This window comes from Trichogramma pretiosum, unplaced genomic scaffold (assembly GCF_000599845.2).
Source record: "Trichogramma pretiosum strain Unisexual culture from Peru unplaced genomic scaffold, Tpre_2.0 scaffold6, whole genome shotgun sequence".
NCBI lineage: Eukaryota > Metazoa > Arthropoda > Insecta > Hymenoptera > Trichogrammatidae > Trichogramma > Trichogramma pretiosum.
Genome location: NW_019641678.1, coordinates 2,560,167 through 2,584,018, shown reverse-complemented (window position 1 = coordinate 2,584,018; position 23,852 = coordinate 2,560,167). Strand labels below are relative to the sequence as shown.

Genomic DNA, 23,852 nt, shown 5'->3' with positions numbered 1-23,852 from the left:
CGAAAAGTTACATTATTTTTATTTTCCAGTGAACTTTTTGATTTTGATTTATAGCTTGTTATAATAAGTAAATACAAAAATTATGGGTCATCGAAAGAATCTATAGTAAAAAAAGTAGGTTTTCAATTAGTAGCGATGCGACGGTTTCATTGTGTGAATCATGAAAGAGCATCACAATCGTCTTTTAGTAGTTTTAAGGTGTTACTCATTGACAATCAAAGTCACTTGAGATATCGAGATATTAAGAACTGAAAGCCTGTAATTTTCAGGTCTAAGTTGTGTACATTTAATAAATTAAAGTGACAATGTTAATTGGTCCAAACAGTCGAGAAAAAGCGGCAATCCGATTAAGGAGGTTCGGGAGTCTCAGCGAAATGCAGCCAAATTTTTAAAACACGTTTAATTGCTTTGAAACTTTATAATATGAATGTTAATATCAAAATACAACTTTTCACCGCAAAATTTTGTTAAAATAATGAAAAAATTTTTTGACCATTTAACATGGTTTCTTATGAGAAATCATGAATTTTCGCTTTCAATGAGCATAAACATAATGTAAAAAAACAAAAACTAAATAGAAAAAAATACGTACATGTAGGAAATTTAATAAGGAATAATTTGACTGCAAAAAGAAGTTCATAGACCGCTTAGTTATCGAGAAATAAATTGTTATGTGTAAAAATTCGTGGGTCATTTGCGCGTACCCTAACCAACAAATGAGCTAGAACAACAAAAATATGTGCTCATTCGACTCTAATGACAAATAGAGTATTGTTTTAAGCCTAAAACATCGAAAAAAACTCATCAAAATGATTGAATTATTAATAATAGCTATAATTGTGTGCCAGCTCATTGAAAAAACCTACAATTTCGTGTTATTTCGAAGTTGGCAGCGCTGAAAATTTAACATTGGAAGTATAGGAGCCCCTCGCGTCCCGCTTCGTCCCCCTCTGAGACTCCCGAACCTCCTTAACTAAATAAGAGTAGATGATCGGATAGCAGCGTTATGAGGAATCGGTATGAGTCATAATTGCGCGAAATATCATTGCTCCTCGGTGGCAGCTTCCCAGAAACTATGTCTCATCCAGCGGTAAGCGTCATCTGAGTTTCAGAGGTTTCGGCAGTCGATTCCAGATATCCGCGTCGTCGGATTGCGTCTGTGTCGTTGAATCCTCGTTCTGCTGCCCTAACGGCGGAGATCGATCGTTGGCGATTCTAAGTAAGAATAAATTGGCACGTTATTGTGCAAATATGGACTACGAAGAGCATAGAGTTAAATGTGAAAAGATTTTTGTTATTACCTAAAAGCCGGATCGTCATTTGGATTTTGGTCGGTGTAATCCAGCTCGTGAACGTCCGTCCCAGAAGAGGAAGTCACCGAGGCTGCGGACTCCACGGGCGATTGGAGGGTGGCGAACTGATTGTGCTGGCGCTGAGCCGCGAGCAGGTGACTGCGAATGAGCTGCGGTAGCGATTCGTAGCCGTAGAGCGGAGGGTCCGGATTGTTGGGATCGTTGAAGTTGTGCGGATAGTAAGTCGGAGGTCTCGGCGGGTTAGCCGGAGATTGGTTCACAGGAGTGGAAGGAAGGGCTTGAGTCGGAGCCGCGCTGGCCGGGGGTAAAAATTGCCCGAGCCTGACGTCCGAACCGTAGACGGAGTCCGAGACGAAGATCGGAGCATTGACGGCGGTGTTGTGCACGACGATGGTGAGGTTGTCCCGGGAGCCGACGGGCCTCGCCACCTGGACCCGATTGTTCTGGCTGATGCGGGTGCGCGTCGGCTGTTTGACGGGTCGTTGCTGCTGCTGCTGCTGCTGCTGCGCCTGATGATGGGCCGGCGCGGCACCCGTCCGTCTCGAGGCCCTCGGCGAGGACTCGCGCCACGGCTCGAGGTCCATCGGCTGAAGAAGGGCCTCTTGGCGGCAGGAGAGGCGCTTGTTGCGCAGCGAGTCGGCCATCAGCATGACGAACGGCTGGATGCTCTCGACGCGCTCGGCCGTGGCGCAGAGCAGCTGAGCCAGCGAGCTCCGGCGAATCTGCTTGAGCTGCTCGGGACTGAAGCCGCTCTGGGGCTGGTCGTTCTCGTACCAGAAGCGGTCGCCCTTGCGCAGCGCCCGGAACTGCTGAGCTATGATGCAGGCGAACGTCGGCCCGACGAGTCCACCCGCCACGGGTCGCTCCGCCAGACCGGCCGAGAACAGGTCGAGGTCCAGGGCCGAGGCGTACAGCCGCTGGAACTTGGCGGCCGCCTCGACCGAGCTCACCTTGGCCACGTCGTTCCAGTCGCGGATGGGCCCGAGCGAGCAGGCCTCGCGCCACGACGCGTAGCTGGGTATGCCGTGGTCGCGGCCCCGCTGAATGTTGATGGCTGCCAGATCGAGGCCGAAACCCGACGCCCCGGATTGGAACAGGTGGCGAGTCAGCTCGCGCGAGATGAACCGATCGCGCCTTTGGGCCGGCTGGTTCACCAGGCCCAGGATGATCCGATCGACGGCTCCGGCCGCCTCGAGGTTCGACGGATGCGCAAACTCTTCGTGGATCGTTACGTCTGACAAAAAGTTACCATTTTTTCTCATCGGTATCAAAGATTCCATTTATTTTTATCGGAATATATTTTAAGAACGACTTTTTATATTATAGTCCAGTGAAAACTTGCATGAAATTACATTTTATTGACTATAGTGATGAAAGCTAGTATGCTCAATGTTTTTGGATGCTCTGAATTCGAATAAAATTTTACGACGAATCGGTTGGTGCAACTTATTTTTTCGTATCTTGCTTCATTCGCAAGATATAAGAAAAACCCTTTCACCCTCAATTTTATCATCCTGACGCTAGGGTTTAGAAAAATAATAACATTGGATTTGGATTCAGCGCACCCAAAACTTTCGAGTATACCTGGCTTCATCATTACCCAACAAAATGCAATTTCATGTAAGTTTTCACTGGTCTAATTACTGATTTTTCAATTAAAACTTTCCTCAAGTTCTATCGGATTATTTCGATATCGTTAAAAGTTGCGACACTTGATACAAAAAATAGATCGTTCTAGATTTTTAAAGCAATAATAACATTTTAATTGTATCAAGATTAAAATTTGTAAATGTTGTGTTTTTCACAAGAGGCCCCTATTTCTTGATAATAAAGTTGATGACGAATACAAAGTAATTTGATTGAGCTAATGGATAAAAAGGAAATCAGTTTACAAGCAATCAGTTTGTTTTTACATATTCACGATGAGTTTGCCCTTGAATTATTATCGAGAAGAAAATGAAATAAATGTTGTTAAGCATAAAAAATCGTTGCAATGACTTACTGTCGAGCAAAGGCTGGTGCTGGCTGTCAAAGCGGGCAAAGGTCCGCTGCACGAGCGAGTGGCCGAATCGGTAAGCCGCCGCGGCGAAGCTGTTGGCTATATTGGGATTGACGCTGGGATCGTAGCCGTCGTAGTATCCCTTGCGGCGGAGCTCGATGTCGAAGATGCCCATGACGTCGGGCCCGAGGACGATGGGCAGGAACTCGCGGTAGGTGATGTGCTGGACGAGGGCCCCGACGATGCGGCGCGTCTCCTGGAACAGTCGCTCGTCCGACCAGTGCGGATTGAGGCTGGAGAGGCGCGTGGCCAGGCGATTGTGCAGCCGCAGAAAGACGACGTGCAGCCCGATGAGGGCAGGCTGCTCGGAGAGACGCGCGTCCCCGGCCTGGAAGCAGCTCGTCGACAGGGAGCCCCGCCTGCACAAGTCAGACTCGAGGTCGCGTCGCTTCGGCAGCAGTGGTCGCTCGGCCGCCTGTTTCCCGTACTGCATGAGACCTGCTCGCGAGTCGGAGGTCGTCAGAGAGGATGCGTTTTGTCGGTCGGTCGGTCGGTCGATCGCTCACTCACCATTGCGGAAGAGCCGAAGGGCGTCGCTCTGCTTGGCGCTGCTGCTGTAGACGGTCGAGGCGTCGATGAAGCTCGTCACCTGGGACAGCTGCTCTCTGGGCCCGAAGCCGCAGTCCTCGCGCGGGGCTGGCCCGCTGCGCACGAACTCGAGACACCTGATCCCGAAGCGGCCCAGGTGGCTGTCGTCGGCCTCCACGGCGATGGGCAGGCAGTCGGGGTGCTGCGATCCGCAATCTTACAAAATGGCCCTCTACGTCCTTCGAAAGAGCGTAATTACTCTATAATATAATTACCATGGAGTCTCGGGGCTGGAAGGCGGCGCCCCCCTGGCGACAGCACTGGGGCACGCTGCCCCTGAAGCCTCGGCTCTGGCCGGTGGCCGTGATGTCGTGGTCGACGAACTGGCCCCACTGCATGAGCATGTGGCTGACCGAGCTGAGCGGCTCGTCGCGCTCCTCGTGCAGCTGGTCGCTGAGCCGGCGCGCGCTCGGCAGCTCGGCCCCCGTGACCGATCGCCGGACGCTCTCGATGCCGTCCTCGTAGGCCGCCGGCAGGAAGCGCTGCATCGTCGACATGGCCGAGCCCCACCACAGCTCCCGGAGGTTGTTGCAGCTGCCGTCGGTCGTTCTGTACCTGAGGCTGGCCGGGGGGCACTGCGGCACGATTCCCCTCCTCGGGCAGTCGGGCAGTTGGCTGGACGCGGCCCCCGACGCCTGCTTCAAGCGCACCACGTTCGGAAACCTACGAACCGGCCGACGTCCGCGTATAATAATGATAAATAATAAAGGAGCTTGATCGAGATCGGAACGAGGCCTCACTTGCTGCGGATGCGCTTGGCGGCTTCGATGGAAGCGTAGCCGAGCTTGGCCAATTGTCTGGCGTCGTCGCTCTGCTCGTTGAAGGCGGCCAGGTAACGGGCCGGCTCGTCGGCCTTCAGGAACAAGCCCATTTCGTAAAGCTTCGGCTCGGTCGTCGAGTACAGGTCGTTCATCGCCTGGATACCAAAGTCGGCGGCATCGTCCAAATCTCGCTGACTCGGCAAAGAAGAATCTCCGAGCGGCAGCGGCTCGAGCCTGCCCCGATGGCTCAGCAGCAGCAGCAGCGATAACGCCACGATCCTGCGCAAAAACTTGGCTATGTCAAAACGTCAAGAAACGTCAAGAAACGTCAAGAAACGTCAAGAAACGTCCAATTCTCGGCGAGCCATGAATAACCGGTTGAAAAATTTCGGGTCAATCGAGCTGTCGGTCAATCGCCGCGCACGAATGTGCGGCACAGTATACTTACGATCGGTAGAGCGACATGTCGCCGAGGCCGAATCCAAGTCGATGTTGAGCAAGTCGAGTGGGATACGCTTTCGGGCTATGTGGCTATACATCCAAAAGTGGTGCGGGTTAATTGGCGCGGTTGAACGCGTTAAAGAGCAGCGGAATTTTTTCTCGTCCCTCTCGACTCGACGCACTTGGGTCGCGATCGCGGAATGACGGGGAGAGCAGCGAAACCGAGTCGCGCCCGAGCGGTCAAACGCCAGCGAAACCGCTAATTCTTACCGCGCTCGAGGAGGAGAACATTTCGATGCAGCAAAGGTTATTCGCTGACCGACGACTACTTTCGTACTGTCGAGGCAAAAACAAGGTGCGCCAGCAAAAGTGCAAAAAAACCCCAAAGCTTCGTCTCTTTCTCTCTCTCTCTCTCTCTCTCCCTTTTCCTCTTTGCCTCCGCGCGGCTCTTCAAAACTCATCCTCGAATCCCGCTCGGAAGGAGTAGCGAGCCGCGCGCCCGGTTGATGACCCGCAAAATCGTATACGTACATATTTGCCTGCTCGCTGCGAAGCCAAGAGAGCCGCGAGTACCGACTGCAGCCGATCGACCGAGCGCAGGAGTGGGAAAGAGAGGAAAATTTCGTCGACTCGTTCTCGTGCAACTGTACAGCTTGTAATATATCGACGATAAGTCTGCGTGCTCGAGTGTGCATGTGTGTGTGTGAGCGCGCGCCACCTGCGTTTACGTGTGTATAATATGGTACGCGCGATACACGCGTAACGCCGCACGAGACCCGCAGCCATATCGCTGTACCGACCGATCGGCGCCAACACCGATTCTGCACTTTGTGACGTTCGTAGCTCGCAATAATTGTTCCGGATTTTCTACCAAGTCGACCCGTATGAATGATCGTCGCGCGTCTCCGATCGAACTTTAATTGCTACAAGAATTCATATTACCAGTCGATCAAGGCCGGCTCCTAGCAGCCTTCTCTTGGGCCTGCAGAGTGGCGATGGCTTTGCCCGAACCGTAGAGGATTTTCGCCCGAACCTGTACGTGACGCAGCTGCGGCCTGGCATCGGCCGCCGAGCCCGAGCAGTTGCCGATCGCCGAGCCGGAAGCAGCTGGAGCGCAGCAGCTTGGCCCCCGGACCCCCGAGTACTTGGACGGGGTAGCGCCGCCACCACCACTGCTGCCGCTGCTGCTGCTGCTGCTGCTGCTGCTGCTGCTACTCGTGCAGCCCTCGGACATAGTAGAACGATCGCGGAGAGCCGATTGTCACACTCGATCGGCTGCGATTCGACACTGACGCGCTTGCACACTCGAATCGGTATTGCTTATTCGAATGCGGCACGAACAACAACACAAGAGAAGGCTGTGCGCGTGGCCAGATCGCAGCTCGGTCTGCGACGATCGCGGCCGCTCCGGGCGCTCTTATATATTGTACTTTATGGCACGCCAGCAAAGCCGCCACTGGGTCAAATACCAAAAGGAGGTCGCACGCGGCTCCGATCGCGGATTCGCGCGGCTCTGCGAGCTGAGCTGTCTGCCAGCTCTGTGCCTGCTGCGCCGCTGCCGCTGCTACTCCCGCTCTTGTCTCGCTTTTCTCGCTCTCTTTACGCGCGCCGAATGACGCCCGCGTTACACAGCCGTGCCATAATGCACCTGCACCTGTGTGTGCAACCTGTGTGCAACCTGTGTAGCCTACCTCTACACCTCTTTGCAGCTGCCGAGACCCCGGCGGCTTCACTCTTGTAATTTTTCACCGTTTCACCTTACGATTTTACAATCTCGCTGCTACTTAATTAACGATGCCCAGTACTGGTGCATTACTGCACCTGCACAAGCAGGTCACTCAGCGATTCAAAGCACGTACCAAGGAAACAATTACGATATTAACGCGCTTTCCGAATCTCTTGCTTTGTTCTCTCATGGATTCTCGTGGATTGGTCGTGGATTCTCGTGGATTTTACTAGGTACAGTACAACAATTATTGACTTGTTACTTTTTTTTATCTTATTTATTAACAATTGGCCAAAATTTATCAGATATCAATGATGTTTTTAAAGTTTTCTTGAGTCAATTTTCATCTCACTGTTTTCGTCAACTAACTTTCCATACTTTGATATTTTGCATGCAATTTCATTTACTTTGATACATAATTGTTTATCTATCCGTTACTTTTTTTCCCTGTTCTTTAAGATAAAATCGAGTTTCGCACAAAAAATATCTTTATTTTAATATTTTGTTTTATAATATATATATGTATAATATATATAATGTTCATTTTACTTTTTACCTTTGTTACGATTAATATTTAGTATATATATAAAATTGGAGTATGGCATAAATCTCGTCTAAAAGCTCGCATCGTGAAAGATATCGTGGTATTCCTCTCATTTACTTCGCGTTTAGTAACCACTTTTTGTTTCGCTCGCGCGCACTCATCAAAAATTCACGCACTCGTTTTTACAAATTTTTTTACTCGATACACCTCTGCTCATTTCTACCTCGTACATTCCTTCGTGCCCAGTCTTTAGCTTTACAATAATATATACTACACAGCTCATTGTATTTTTAATATTTAATCTAAGTAATTGTAATTGAATTTTGTCTTTTGTTTTCATAAACATCAATTTTATAACATCCAGAAAATGCTACAATGTCATTTTTTATACTTATCATACATTTACGATTATTGTGTGAATTTATGTATCATACCGATCAATTTCAGCTTTTCATTTTTCCAAAATTAAACTTGAATTTTCATTTTTAGGACAAAAAAAAAACAACGTTCGATCATAAGGAATTCAATTTCAATTATATTTCATCATATTTATTGCCTAATACGCCTGAAATAAATTTTTTACGTCCAACGAACGTAAAACTACGTCAACAATTAAAAATAGTTTCTAAAAATTACATTTGAAAGTATTCAATGTTAGTTATGATATAAGACTTGAATTTGAAGTGTCAAATATTCGTTTCGAACAACTTCAAATTAAATTAACAATCAAATTACATTCAACTTTTACGACAACGAATCAACAACATTCTATGTATATTCAACTTCTATTTTAATATATTAACGTTCAAATTTTTTTTTTACAAAAATAACTTATGTAAATATCTAGTATAAGAAATAAATATCGGTACTCTTGAGTATTAACAAAGAATTGTTGAAACCCAAGATAAACGTCAAGTTTTCGCAACAATTATGTTGAGTATCGTTAAACATTGGAATTCTTGGTATCACAATTCGTCGGTTATCAAAAGATTCGATCTTGATATTGGCAAAGTACTTATATTTTGTCCTTGTAGTGGTCCCATAATTTAGTAAAATTATAATCATAAACTCACCGACGAATGTGTTAAACAATTCAATAGAAAAAATTTATTTCTTTCATCAATTATACGTTGCTTGATTTTTTTGCTAATTAGGTTGTTTTACAATTCAGAATAATATTACCAATGGAACTTGGTACTTTCGTTGTTTCGTAAACGTAAACAAAATTGCCCATTAAGTCATACCTTTTTTAACACACAATAATATACAACTATAATAGACAAAATCGATTCATTTCTCGCGTATTCATGCTTGGTCAGTTTGTGTACACACGTTTTTCTTTAAAATTGTGCATGACTCTTAACAAATACATGCATATAATATTTATATAATTTATATCCTATTCTTAACTCAATAGATTGCTTAAAGTTTATTTGGTGTCACGGTTAATTATAATCGTTACTTTGTTGTTTTTAGACATTAATAAATTTGAGAGCATCTCTCATTTGAGGCTCGGTTTTTTTTTGTTTTCTAAAATCTCACAAGTCTAAAATTCTCAATAAAATTTAAACAAACAAAAAATTCTAAAATTTTTTAACCTATCGAGATGCATTCACGTAGAAACTACACGAACCACTTACAATTGTGTCAATTTTACCAACAACGCTATAAGACGGAAAAATATCTTTACTGCTGATAACCGTACATTTTTCAATGTGGTAAAATATACATTCTTAATATTTTGGCGAAATTAATATCACTTATTTTTGTACAAGAGTAATAAATTTTTGAATTTTTTTTTTTTAAATTGACGACTAATTGCATTTCGTACTTCCTTACTGTCATCAGAGTTGGAATTTCAACATACAAATAATGGAAGCTCGAAAAAAAACTGGCAAGATGCAACGAGCATGCCAGATATACTCTGTAGGAACAGTCAGTAAGAATGAGATCACGTAAAATTCGCTACTCTTGGGAAACATAAAAAATTGTTTCCACATGCTTTGTTCCAAAATAAAAAAATTGATTTCATTTGGGAATCAAGACTAGGACAAGATAGTAAGGTAATTGAAGGGAGATTTTGTGTTAGGTACAAAAATTTTTTACAAAAAAGCTGTGTGTTTGCTACTGTGTTCCAGAGCTGCCAAAACATCATGTTTTTGCCGCACATAAAGGCGACCTTTTTTCCATGGATTTTGCAGCTGAAGAGGTTTAAAATCGTCCCTGAGACAACGTTCCCTAGCTCCAATCACCGCAACTAAGCAAAAATTAGATAGCTCTTCCGGTGAATATACAGGTCCTTCAAGTCCTTTCAATACCACAGCCATATTCAACTGTTTGACTACGAGGTCAACGACTTCTCGAGCTGTCGTACGGCCTGTCACGTGTAATTTTAAACTCGTACCTGTGGCTAGACCAGTTTCGTAGGCTGCATACACCTGGATAGAGAAAATGATCAGCGTCGGATAGAGTAGATTCTCATAATAGAAATGTTGCTTTTTTTACCTGAAGAATACCAGGCAGAGGAGCAATACGAACTCCTGAAGTCAGCTCTGTATTGGTTTCGTCTTTGTCTTCAGCTCCTGAAAACTTTTCAGAATTGCAAAGATCATTCGCGATCGATGCCACACTGGCTACCGGGGCTGGATTATATGACTTGGTAGTTTTCAGTAATCTGGTTTGATCTTCATTAACGCTAGATCGACTAGTACTAGCACTGCTCATGACAGGACTCGTTGAAGCTGAAAGTGAGCTTTTGCCTTGATTGCGACAATTATAAAGCTGCTGCTGTTGCTGCTGCAATTGCAATTGGCTAGATGCCTGTTTTTGAGCCTTGCAAGCCAAAATAAGTGCATCCTCAGACTTTGAGGGAGGTAGCCTGTTCTGGTGCTGTGGAAATCTGTGAGGTGGTACTGGTGGAGCTGGCATAAGAAATGCCGAATTTGAAGACGCTTGACTATGCGGTTCCGAAGTTGATGAGCAATTTGAGCTGTTGCTACCTTTTCGAGGGTATGGCCCCATGGATAGCTGTTGCTCACTTTTACTTAGTTCTGTTGCCAACAAATTTGTACCTGAGCAGCCAGAGATGTTTCCTACGCCTGGACCAGGCCAACTACCGCGTCCGGGACTCGATTTTACTAGTTTTGGATCTCTTGGTGGTATTTGTAATAAACTCCTTTTCAGATTATTTCCACTGTTTGTGTTTTTATTTCGCTCCAAGCTCAATAAGTGTTTTATACTAATACCAGAATTTTGAGACCAACAAGATGCAGTCTAGCAAAAATAGTAACATTTATAATTAGCACTATACAATAAATTGCCCTATAAATAAAATCGGACAAGATACATGTGAACTTACCGATTGCGAAGACATAGTTAGTGAGCTTCGATCTCTAGCGAATGCAATGAGATCAATGAGCCAACGAGCCCCTTTCCAAACAGTGTTGGCTTGGCTTTGTATATCTTGTAGCTTAGCGAGTTTGTCCTTTGCTACGCTGAGTTCAGAATTACTGAAAGCTTCTCGTTGACTATGTTGAGCTTGTGCTGTGTCGAGCTCAAGTATACAACTGAGTCGTGAAAATCTATCAGTAACATCTTTTTGATATGTACCCAGATGCACCATTTCAAAAACTTGAACAGATAGTGAGAGCAGATCACCACGTTGCAGTAAAATTTCTCGTGTTCCGGGCACGGAACATGCGTTGTCAGCTGGCGGAACTACCACAAGAAGTGACACGTCAGTACTCAACTCGATGACTTCTATATCATATAATCTATGAGCCAAAGAATCTTCTGGACCAATATCCATGTAGGCAAAAAGTCGCTTTGTAGATGCAGCTACGGCATCAACGAATGCTTTTTGTTGTTCATTTCCATTTAATTCAACCAAATTTTCTTTGTCATCGCTGTCATCGCTATTGCTATTTGCACTTAGACCTTGTAACCTACCCAATCTCTTCAAATACTCCCATTCTTCGCTGTGAATTGTAATAAAGTCTATTAGAACTTTTTTTCTACATTATGTATACAAGTAAATTTTAAAATCAACTTACGCTGTGACATGTGAATTATCTCGAATTTTACAATGAGGCAGCATATTAGGCGACTTAGTTGGTACAACAACTTGAATCGAGTCCACACTACTTTGCATTTTAAGATAGCCAAGGTACAAACCTCTGGGTAATTTTATACTGCTAACTTGGTGATAGGATATTTGATCATGAATACTGGCCATCAGCATGTCAGCAACATTGCTGTCTTCATGCGCAATGAGCTTTTTTGTTACTTTTGCTAACGGAATCCACCTACTGTTTAGAACCGATACATGTTTTGGAGTCTTAACACAATGAACTGTAGAAAACACCAGTGTACCATGCACATCTTTAATAGGTTTATGGTAGAATTTTCCGAGCTCTTGAGTACAAAGCGCCGTCTAATAATCGATCGAATATGTACATGCAAAAAAGCATCGTGATAAATAAAAAAAGATTACAAACAAAAATTCATATTGGTATAATAATAGTACCTGCATCTGTGCAGCAGAATTGAGAAGTTTAACTCGAAAGTGATTACTTGTATTGCTATGACTTTTTTCCATGTCCTGTTTCAAGGGTTTTACATCTTCCCAGGAGCAAGCTACTTTCATGAACCAATGAAAATCATTCTGTACGCAGCTCGGATACGTTTCATCGATTTCGATTACCGGTAAAAAATCTTCGTTTGTCAATAAAACTTTGTCTTCGTGATAAAAAACGCAGCTGAGAAAAACACCGCGGCGTAAATTTTTCTGGAACTTGCTAGTAGCCGTGAAGAGTTGTTTGATTGTTGTTTTCGTCTTTTTATGATTTCGCCGCTGCACCGCTGGTGTTTCAAGACTGTACTCGGGACCTCTTACGTCTGTTAAAAGACTATCTAACTGTTCTAAGCGACTAGTCGAACGAGTGCCTCGGCCGTCAACGTCCCTCCAACCTGGGTAGTTTATATAGCATTACAACTAGATTATCACCAACATAATGATTAATTAATTAATAAGAAATAATAAATGAAAAAACGTACTATTAGGTGTCAAATATTCTGGCTGCGTCGGCTTAAATCTGCTGTACCCTTTGAGATTGCCAGCGGCAGCACGAAAATGATACCTACGACCTTGGTCTAGTCCTTCGATACGACACTCTTTTTGCTTCATATCGAGAACCTCACGCTCACCGATCATGACAGAAAAGTCCTCGCAGAAGCTCCATTGAATTTTAAATTTCGTACAAATGGACGTATCTTGCATATCAGAGTCGAAAAATCGTGCTACAATTGACGAAGTACTGCTTACTTCAATTGATACCATAAACAGAATATCCGGAGGTCCTGCAACATTTTACATCGAAGAAGAGCTTTAAACCTGGATAAATTGCTGGTTTGAGAAATAATCTGAAGCCTTACGAGTTTGCTCGAAGCCAGCTAGCATTTTTCGCAGAGCCCGAGCTCTGCGTTCCCATAATACTAGCTGTTTGTCTTCTGAGCTACTTCCTCCTCCACTGCAGCCAGTTAGATTGTTGTTCTGAGACGTGAAACTGCCGCGATGAATGTAGGCCGAATTTTCCATGAAAGGAACTCTACCGCTGGAACTTTGACCGATCGACGGCACACCGGTCAACTCTTGCACGCGATGCTCTGATTCGACTAACAGCGACGCCAGGTGTTTACCTAGAGATTCCGACGATTTGACTGTATGAATGGAAAGAAAAAAAATATTAGAAAGCGTGTGAAAATTCTGACATAGATGTGTTATTGAGAAATCAATGTCTTTAAAACAACGAGGACTTACAGTTGTCGCCTTCTCGGGCCCCGAACTTGGCAAGTAATTTGGCCAGAGGCCGATTATTCGTCAAAACAGCCATATCCAGAACTGACAGCTTATCACTGTTGACGCTATGGAAGAAAAGGGTGTTACAGTTATATTGTATTTCTGAAGGTCGGTACATTTGACCGTGGAAAAGAATGAAACATTTACTTACTTATTAACGTCTATGTCAGTCGATTCCAAAATCGTTCGTACTTTGTCAAGACTTCCCTGTTCGACTGCCGCAAAAAGAGCTGTTGGAAAATTAACATATTTTTAATAAATGCAAGTGCGTAAATGCATGTCTGCGATAGATATTTTGCAATCATTTTCTGATAGTTATAGAGTAAAATTGCATAGTTAATGATGTTTTTTTATGATGAATTATTTATGAAAATGATCTATGATTTTATTTAGATTCGATTATGTAAAACCAGCGTATCGTAATGATGAAGCAATTATGAATTTTCATTGTCAAGTGCAAGGAAGAAAAGCAAAAAAAAAGAGAAAGGCAAAGAACATAATGAGAGACGTGTGTACCATGCAAATGAATGTCGAGAGATGATTGTGCCTTGGTTGGTAACGACGACACCAAATCGTTGATTTTTAGTTGTTTTTTTTTTCCAAACCCCTCCAAGAAGTCCATTCCTTGCAGTGGATGCAACTCTACGTACAGTACATCAAACATTTAAATGCAGCTCAAAATTTTTTAATTTTTATCGCAACGATGGTGCATGACGAGAGGCTATGATCGAGCATGCTCAGTTTTACGGGAACTTTGACGCGAAATAATTTCTAATTCGGCACACGCTGTTCAATAAATTATAATGATAAATAATCGCAACGCGAGCCAACAGGGTCCTGAGCACAACCGATTTATTATGATTGTAGTTGCGTTTTTTTTAATAATTAATCGTTTACTAGTAGTTACCGAAAGATATGGAAATAGAGAGATGGATCAACGATTATAGAAAAACCTACTTGCTTTGCTGGGAGGACTTTTGACTCTGGGTTTACTTTTGGGGCCACCCAATCCGAATTTGACGATCTTCTGGGGTTTCTAGAGCAAAGATGAGACAATAAACAATAACAATGAAAAAAAAAAATGATGCAACGTCACTCGGCCTCAGTAACATGGTAATCGAGTAAATTTACCCCTGTGAAGGACGGATTGTGCAGCGGATGCCGGCGTATATTGTCGAGGGTTCTCGGCGACAAATACTTGGCTCGAACGAGTTGCTCGTCGTCGCAGTGCTCGAAACGCGGGAACGTGATCGGGCTCGCAGGCCATTTGGCATTCTCATCGTTGAGCGAGCAGGGATGATCGCCACCGACGAGAACAGTGAGAGACGGGCCGTGCATCGATCTCGCAACGAGCCTGTCTCGCTGAGCGCTGAGCTGAGGCTCCTCCGCGCCGCTGGAGCCAGAGCCGCCTCGGTGGTAGTACGCCTCCATCGACGAGTCCAACGAGCTGTCGAAGAACGTCGGGTTCTCGTAGGCGTTGTGGTACACGTCGTCGTCGTCGTCGTCGTCATTTCTGCGGGGCTTCTCGATGTTCAGCTTGGACTCGAAGTCCCGAGCGATGCTGGAGACGGTGGCGGCGGTACCGGCTCGAGGTGGCGGCGACTCGTACGGCGGAGGCGGCGTAGGCGGCGGCGGACTCAAGGGAGCCGAGCATCGGCGGAATCTGGTGCGCGCGGGCGGCGGCGACAGGGACGCTCCGAAATCGTGCCGATGCGGAGGCTCGTCCGCGCGACGATCGTTGACGTGCATGGTCGCGGCATGCTGGCGGATCCGCGTGATGAGGCGCACCGATGCGCGCAGCGGCTTGTTCCTTTTGAAGGTCGTGGCGTCGCTCGACACGCGCCTGATCAGCTCGACGCTCGGGCTACCCTTGCACTTGGCCTTGCCATTGGTGCTCCTCGAAGATTTGTAGAACTTCATCTGGCGCTTTGATCATGTTCCAGGCTCGTAGGCCAAGGGTTTTCAATTATATATATCTGTCACACCGAAAGGCCCGTCTGCACTCGCTGTATACTGAATCACTGCTCACTGGTCACTGCCTCACTGGTCGCACGCTACTTGGTACGCCTTAAACGTTGTCGCAAATACGCGCACACATTTGTGTGTATATAGTTGTAGTACGCCGGCGGTATCCCGCGGCCGGCAGGTACACAAACTGTATATAATACAGACTCGGATTTCAGAGAGCACAGAAAGATGAGCAGGTATCGGTGGAGAGGGGAGCTATCCGTTATTAGAATCTGATCATTGAGACTCGGGTGAGATTTTTGACGTTTTGTGCCTCGTATGCTTGTGCACCACGAGTCTCTCGAGCGAACAGTGACAAAACTGAGCGAGTAGCCGTACGACGCTTCACACTTTGTAAGTGCTATTACGTGATCTAAAGTCTCACGGGCTTAGAAACTAAGAAGCCGAGAGCTCAATATTATATTCGCCGGCACTGCCACTATAAAATTAAGCATCGAGCAAGGAAAAAAGTTCTATCGAGTATATTTGCTGCTTAATCATGAGTATAACAACACGTGGTGTTTATGAATGTATGAGTGTATTCTTTAGCGAATGATCTGAATGTGCGGGTTATAACAAGCCCGCAAATTCTATCGCACTGCACAGTACGTAGCCACCACACCGCGTACACATTACACAACGTAACGTACTTTAAGTACCGCAAATATTGGTGCTGCTGCAAAAATTTTGTTGGACTGGTCTGCACTTTTGAGCGTTCAAGCCGTTCGACTTTCGAGTCGTCGTGCTTCGATGTTTCTGACGCCTTCTGCAGTTTCGCTTAACCCCTCTCGTCCCCCCCTTTTTATGCTCGCATACAACAGACGTAAACACTAAACTAGTTTGAATTCGAATTCTAACGGATGAATGAGATGAGAGAATGAGAAATTCGCAGCACATAGCAGCAGCAGCAGCAGTAGCTGCAATTTAGAAAAGAGCGAGTCGCGCATGCGCCTCGTAAAATCTCGTTTGAGCGTTTGAGCCGTTCGAGCAGACTCAGGACTAGAAGTCATAACATAAGTTCGAGGCCCTGCGAGTAGTAAGTACGACACGGCGACAGCTTCGATATTCTTGAGGGCTGTCAAGTTAAAGTGTCAGGCATCGTAAATACGCTCCGCGTGATACAGTAAGCGGGTAAAAATATTCTACATTACTAACACAGACGGACGACTCGTCGTGCAGGCGCGGCTAATAACAAATAATAATATACATTGTATATCGGCGTTCAGTCTGCATCTGTGCATGTCCGGGGTCGGTAAGGCCTGTATATATTCGCGACGTGCGCGTCTATACGATTTCGTAATTCATACACAGGCAGTATAATGCCGCAGCAGATGTACTTGTAGCACATTGTACGTTAATCGCTGAAAGTGCGCAAAGTACGTTTGCTCGAGCGTTTACGAGTAGCTGTATAATGATAACAATATCTCGGATACTCGATTCTAAACAATCGCAGTGTGTTTATTATCGTTTACAGCGAATCAGAGAGACGTAGGATATAGGCGTTGCAGCTCAGGAAGACTTGGATCGAGCAGAACGACGTGCAAAGGCAATTGAATAATAGTCGTCCGCTTTCTCGGTCTCCGTTTTATTTTTTTTTGCAAGTTGCAGAGTCTTGAGGGGCAGTATACTCGAGGATCGATTACTGCCATGTAATCACTCCTGATTGATTATTTTCGCTCCGTATGCGTTCGTATTGGCACGAAAATTAACAACTAACTATAGGGCCGAGTTGCAATGATTAAAGATTGTTCGGGACTTAAAAATACGGCGGAAAAAAGGGACTCGATAGATTGCTCAAGAGGCTCGTTGAACGAACGGAGACCGGAGACTGTGGAAATGGCAAAAAAAGTTGTAAAGACGTTCGGTATTACCTGATTAAAGTGCAGCCTCTGAGCCGTTGTCGCCGTCGTTGTTGTTGTTGTTGTTGTTGTTGTTGTTGTTGTCGTCGTCGTCGTCGGTTAAACTCGGTCAGCCTATAGGCTAAGGAAGGCGCAACGACATACCGGCGACGCAGTCCAACCATGCGCGTACAATCGGACCACACACTCGCTAACTACTATCGCTCACAGGCAGGCGGGCGAGTAAAAAAGCGTAGAGGGATTGCCCGAGCACTGGCACGAGTCGCAACGGTCCCTCGTACAGCAGCAACGATCCTTTCGGAGTCGTCGAGCGGAAGTAAGCGCCTAGGCCGCTGCACAGGTAGGTAGGCAGGCAGATATGTATATAGCACAGGATAAAGGTCGAGCGTCGCGCCGAGCCTATAGACTTGTTATATTTTAACGTTATATAGGCTCGGTACTCGTGCGCAGCCAGCGAAAATCGTGCAGTATACTTTGCACACGGCCATAGGGCCCGCGCGACTCTACTCACAACGAGCTCGCTGCGTGCGCGAATACTCCAACACTATATAACAGCACAGATAGACGCACTGGCAGACGCAGCGCAGCGGAGCAATGCACGCAGCAGTAGCGATGCACTCCCCCGACGGCAGCAGCGACTTTGTGCCGTCTCGCAGTCTTGCAGCGCGCGCGGGCAACAAGTTGCAAGTACGTATCCTCGGAGCACTCGGACACGCAGAGTCAGTTTCTTTGCTCCCTCCCTACTTGCCTCTGCACCTCCTTCCGTCCAGCTCCCTCTCGTCGATTCTTTCTGCCTCTGCTCTAAACGGCGACTGCTGCTTCATACGGCTACCTGCTGACTATATAATATAAGCTGACCGTGTAGCGCTCGTATGCGCGCTCGACACGCATGTCCATTGTGTGTAGGCTTGGCAGCGATTCACGAGTAGTAAGTGCCTCGCGTTAATCTATGTATGTGTATCGCGTCTTTCCCTCCTCGCGTCCATCGCGCTCCAAGTAGCAGGTGCACAGCCATTCCTCCCTCCCTTTCTCCTTTTCTACTTTTTTACCGCGTCTAGCTCTTTCTTTCGCCTATATTAACGCTCTAATTTCAATATTATGAAGAAGCGCTCGGTGCAGCTCGTGACTGCCCACGATGATGGCTCGCGATACTCAAGCCTTTACTTTGCCTTGTCATGCTCGAGGACGGTTATTTTCTTTCCTTGAAATCCATGTGTTCCTAGCGAGTCTACTATTGATGCGCGCACATATTTCACATAACGTATGCGACTCATCGTTCAACTCTCGTGCTTTGAGCTACGTCCGATTCTATTTCTTCGGGTTGCCTCATAAACGGCTAAAATTAAAGGTCCCCGCGGCCCTGAATAATCGCGTTGGATGGGGCGCGATCGGCCGATGCCGAGATTTACTCGAAAGCTCATCGCTAAAACTTTTACAGAAACTACAAATTTATCTGTGCCATACTTATTATGTAAGCGGCACATGGGCTGCTTTATGGATGAATGATGATAAACCTACCGAAACATGCAGTCGTCTTCCATGGATGCAGCGCCGTAATTGTTGGTAATTGACAGCTCGACGATGCAATTCGATGCGATTCGATGCGATTCGATGCAATTCGATTCAAATCGATGAGCGAGATATGGCTAGTGCACGATATAGCACCGACTCAATGTTGCACGCGGTCAATGGCTGGCAGCTCGCTGATCGTTCGCTATATATCTATATGTATTGATCTATATCTACGTGATACGTATGGATGTGCACTGAACTTTGAATACACAGGCAACATATGATGGACGATAGCGTATGATATGGACTTGATGTGTGAGTATGTGTGTGTGTGTGTTGTGCTGTACGTACGTCAAGTGCATACGATACAGTTTCGAGAAGCAAAGGAGCTACAGACAGCTGCGATTGTAACGTTTTTTATGTGATTCGTGATATTAGCAGTGGAAAGGAAGTGACAGTGAATGCGGGAATGTACAGACAGGAGCTGATGTTGGCACAGGGGCAGCAGGCGAGCGACTCATCTGTGCCGCGACGAGTCGCTCCTCAACCCTACTCGAGCGAGGATTCGCGTATCGTACAGTACGTATGTGCGAGCACACGGCAAACCGGTTTTCTCGGACGCACCAAATGTACGCGCTGTATATGCCAGACTATTTCTCGACGAGTTGCAGCTCGAGCCTCGCGCACAAAGTCTCGCCTCGACGTTTACGCGTCTTCGATTTTATCGCGTTTCGCTATTTTCGCCTAACCGTATAGTTCATTTTCGTGTACTATGTGAAAAGCCTTTGAATTATTCGCAATTCCGACGAAATCGGATATCGTGTGCTTTTTCATCGATTCTTTACTCTTTCGGCAAAATTGCTTTGGCGTCGACAAAAACTCGGATGATACCCGCGACACTTGGATGATCGGCTCTAGCTCCAATTTATAATAGAGTCTCTCTTTATCAGCTTATAGATTGCTCGCGAGGCATTTTTCGAATTATGTGTAGTATCATAATGCAACTGGTAATGGAAACGAAACGAGAAATTAAAGCGACCACTTGTACGTTCTTTCTACTCGAATTTTTTCTTTCGGACATGGCGCGCTGTTTGAAAAAAAATGCGACGATTGCCAAGCGATATTTGTACTGATTTATTTGACTGTTGGAAGAAACGAACGACTACGTACCCAGCGAGGCTCGCTGGCCCTTGAAGCGGCGACTGATGCTCGGCGAGACGAGATTGTTGAGCTTGTCGGCGGTCCTGATGCCGAGCAGAGGACTCGGACTACGCCGACTGGGGGTTTGCTGCTGACGAGTTTGATCGGCCAAGACGTAGCCACTGCCGTAGAGCTGATCGCTGCCGACGGCCAAGCTCGAGGTGACGCTGCTCGTGAGGTCGCCACCACCAGCACTGGCCAGGGAGTTGGTCCAGTCGGCCACGCTGTCGATGCTGTTGCTGCGGGGCAGACACGAGCCGGCGTAGCTGCAGTCCCCTCGCCTGCGACATTCGATGAGCACGACTCGTATCGCTCTTATTGCTCGCTCGAGTTGGCCAACCTACCTCTCCCAGGACAAGCGACGCGGCGAGTCCTCCTGGGGGATGAAGCTCGGCCGCTGGTTGAACACCCGGGCGAGTCTCGAGAGGGGCTGGACGGCTCCGGCGCTGCAGGTGCTCAGTCGGCCGGCGAGGCGCGAGCAGCCCTGGGCCAGTTCGTTGCCGGCCGATCGGTAGGCGCCGCTGCTGTCGGAGACTCGTCGCTCCCCTGCGCACATCATCGGCCCCCGTCACAATCATGCCTCGACTGGCTAAGAGCCATATTATAATAATCAAGCCTTACCGATGCTGTCCTCGGTGAAGGAGATCCTTGGCGCGAGCAGCTTGCTGCACTGGGACGCGAGGCTGTCGCGCTTGACGCACAGGTGGCTGCAACTGCCCGTGGCCGCTTTGGCCGCTGCTGCTGCTGGGACGAGCGACGCGTCCAGGCTCGGTCTGGGACAGACGGCCGAGTAGGCGGGTGGGCAGCGGCTGGCCTCGATTTGAGCTTGCAGAATGCTGAGGCCCGGCACAACGATGGCCGGCAACGTCCTCGAGCGCAGCAGAGGCGGTGGGCCCGCCGGACCCTCGGCCGTCCCGCTCGTTCGGCAGGCGCCCGTCCCATTGCGCGATCCCGCCGAGTTTTTTCCATCGCTGACCTGAGCTGCGCCGCTGCTGCCGCCGCCGCCACCGCCGCCGCTGCTTTTCAGGGTGAAAAATCGATTGCGATCGGTAAGAGCCGAGCAGCAGAAACTTTCTCGCGGTTCAGGGCAAACTCGCGACTAAATTGGCCGAGATGCGCGGCGAGGGCGTGGCGAAAAGTTTCAATCGAGTTGAGCTAGTTTCCTGTGGCGCGCGCGCGTATAGCTCTCGGGTACTTGGTGCATACACACACACACGTACATGATTTTATATAGGTATCGTGGATGGCGCCACGCCGACGATCGTTCGATTCACTGCGCAATATTGTCCGTATAGGTAGGCGATGTGTACTTACCTCTTGTCTTTGCGCTGTTGTTTTTTCTTCTTGAATGCCCTTTTGACTCGCAGCAGCAGGAAGGCAGCTCGATCGATCGTTAAGCCAGGACTAGGCTTATTATCTCCGCTGGACATGCCGCCTTTGCCGTCCTTGCCGCCAGCCTCGATCGATGTTGCGCTCGTTCCGGCTGAATTGCGTGTGCACACGGGACAACCAAAGACAATGCTTATAGTTCCTGGCGTGCACGAGCTAGTAAAGCGTGCTAAAATCCAACCGATGGATGTGCGCGACTAGGTATGATCCGAATATGATGAAATAAATGCATGGTATCCGTATGTCCGTAAGGAGGATCGAGGCACGCGGGTTTACCTCTAGCTATCGATCGAAGCGCGACGCACTTGGGCGCGTACACTCGACGACTCGACAACGTCGACGGACAGATGTCGCGCGAGGCCAAATCGAGGCAATTTTTCCGCTTTTTCAGACTTGAAATTAGCACACGACGTGCATTTGTCGAATAGGTAACCCTGTGGCCGAACATCCTCGAGCATAACATTGAGCAAATCGACACGTTGCCCACAAAGAGTAGCACGCTTACGTATTAATTTGAATGGAAGCGCGCTGCCGTTCGTTCGTGGTTTTAGAGACTATTTTTTGTTTGCATTTTTATTGTTTGCCGAGTCGTCGTTGCATATTTGTCTTACTTTTCTATTGAACGCGATCGTAGCGGAGGAAGCTGGGGCACAGAAAGAAAATAGAGGCGCGACGAGTTGGCTTGGCACACACACACACCGAATCAGTTGTATGGCGCTTTTCGAGACTCGTCTCGTTTTATGCATTATATGCGTCACATACACAGACGAACTCATTGAAAGGGATGCAGCTGCGCGAGGCCGGCCCACTCCGCACTTTATACACAGTCTACGCGATATAATTCGAGTCGTCGCGTGCTCGTATGTATTTGAAAGGGCTGACACGCTGATTAAAGCTTAGCTGCGTCCTAATACAGCATGTATGATACATTGTATATAGGCGGATAGCATCGAGGTACTTGGCTACGTGTCACATAAACACTCGAAAGTGGCCAGAGTCGCAATATATAAGCTGCCGAATTGGATCACACGCTCGAAAGCTCGCCGCGGGATGGGCTGCTATACATGTGTCCCGCTCGCAGCGATTACCTACTAGATCTTATTCTGTATAGGTATATATCTCGTACAGCAAGTGCGATCGCCTATTTCATATTTATGAATAAAACGCGTCTATCGACGTCGCGTGCAGTGGCTCGAGCGACGCCAGAGATCCGTGCACGCGGGAGAATGTCGCATACGCGCTCGCTACACGCGCGCAATCCAGCATCAATTGGAATTATAATCGCGGTCGAGAGGAGCTGGCCGTCGATCGATACGCGCCTCGACGAACCTCGTCCTTTCGATTCCTTCGAGCGCTGCATCTCGTGCACGACTATACGCCTCTGTACGCACTCGACGTCATTGGACGCGCGTCACGACGACTCGATCGCAGCCGCGCATCCTCCAACATCTGTTAGTGCTAGAAAGCGCGATTTACGAGTCGGAGCCTACGTCGAGCCCGCGCGTGCGAATTTTCAGCCGCGGAGCACTGCCGAGTATCGAGCATCGAGCGCGCGACCACCGAATGTGCGTCGACTATACCTACGCGTGCGAAATATGAAGCACGAGTGGCGTACACACCGATGCAGAGGCGCGCACGCACGCACACGCACACAGACAGACACACATGCCAAGTCTAAACATCGATCTATACATACGAACGTGATGGGTATGGTGCAACTAAGGTGCAACGTGATAATAACGTGTAAAAGACAACTAGAAGCCTGCCAGAGGCCGACTTGGATGCTCTTACATAAGTCCAGCTCGCAGAGTTGCCGTGCGCCGAGGCTGTAGGGCGATCCAAAATATCGAATCTGGCCGACGACGCCAGTACTGGACGGGGCCGAGAGCGGGACAGACGCTCGCGCATTTAGGTCATCGCCGTCGACGTTGTCAACAACAAAAACAACAATGACAACGTCGTCGTAGCTCTTGCTGCTGCTGCTGCTGCTGCTGCTGCTGCTGCTGCTCTCGTAGTCGAGTCCGCAGCCACGGCCGCTTCGACGCGAGTAACGTCACTCGCCTGCTCCACCAGAGAACGAGTCCGCGCCGTAGCTGCGGACTGGCCCACCAAACATCTCATGTAGAAAGTTCCTTCGCTTCCGAGTTCCTTCTCCTTGCCAGATCCCGACGGTAACTTGGCCCGATCAACGCGCGACCAGCAGCGACGACGATGTAATAACTCGTTCGTAAACTGAAGCGGCAAACCAGCAAAACTATTTTACATTCTGCCTGACTCGTGAAAAGACAAACGAAAACCGACAGAAAAATAAATACAGACGGATTTAGAGAGAAAGAGAGAAAGAGAGAGATAGAAATAGAGAAAAAGAGAGAAAGAGAGGAAACGAGAACGATTTCAGTCCCTCGAGGACGCACGTCGATTCGGACGTTGCGACGTTTGGCCCCCAACTGACATCCCCGCCGCAGCAGCTGAAGCAGCTTAGCCAAGAAGTCGTGTGCTGCTGCTGATGCTGTTGCTGCTACTTCCATACGATGGCGTCGCGACACTCGCGACTCGCGCCACCGCCGTCCCACGTAGATGCACTTTCAGCTTGCTC

At 47.4% G+C, this 23,852-nt stretch overlaps 2 protein-coding genes across 4 annotated transcripts; both read right to left on the bottom strand.

Moving 5' to 3' along the window:
- Positions 1-540: 540 nt before the first annotated feature.
- LOC106657796 (peroxidase-like) lies at positions 541-5,186 on the bottom strand. Its single transcript, XM_014379472.2, has 7 exons — positions 5,170-5,186; positions 4,701-5,000; positions 4,176-4,623; positions 3,883-4,102; positions 3,316-3,810; positions 1,302-2,547; positions 541-1,215 (listed from the first exon to the last, which is right to left on the bottom strand). Exons 1-7 carry the CDS (start codon positions 5,184-5,186, stop codon positions 1,098-1,100), a joined length of 2,844 nt encoding a protein of 947 aa, XP_014234958.1. The 3' UTR covers positions 541-1,097.
- A 2,758-nt stretch (positions 5,187-7,944) lies between these two features.
- LOC106658011 lies at positions 7,945-23,736 on the bottom strand. Of its 3 annotated transcripts, none has more exons than XM_023460897.1 (14): positions 23,048-23,736; positions 21,182-21,350; positions 20,489-20,886; positions 20,212-20,413; positions 19,838-20,148; positions 13,441-13,519; positions 13,251-13,354; positions 12,866-13,150; positions 12,488-12,790; positions 11,958-12,400; positions 11,485-11,864; positions 10,791-11,409; positions 9,938-10,705; positions 7,945-9,870 (listed from the first exon to the last, which is right to left on the bottom strand). In XM_023460897.1, exons 2-14 carry the CDS (start codon positions 21,295-21,297, stop codon positions 9,535-9,537), a joined length of 4,344 nt encoding a protein of 1,447 aa, XP_023316665.1. In that variant the 5' UTR covers positions 21,298-21,350; positions 23,048-23,736; the 3' UTR covers positions 7,945-9,534. The 3 variants fall into 3 exon arrangements, with proteins under 3 accessions (XP_023316665.1, XP_023316666.1, XP_014235267.1); XM_023460898.1 differs by having other exon boundaries at positions 20,489-20,883; positions 23,048-23,735; XM_014379781.2 differs by lacking the exons at positions 19,838-20,148; positions 20,212-20,413; positions 20,489-20,886; positions 21,182-21,350; positions 23,048-23,736 and adding exons at positions 14,247-14,325; positions 14,421-15,923.
- Between the last annotated feature and the right edge of the window lie 116 nt (positions 23,737-23,852).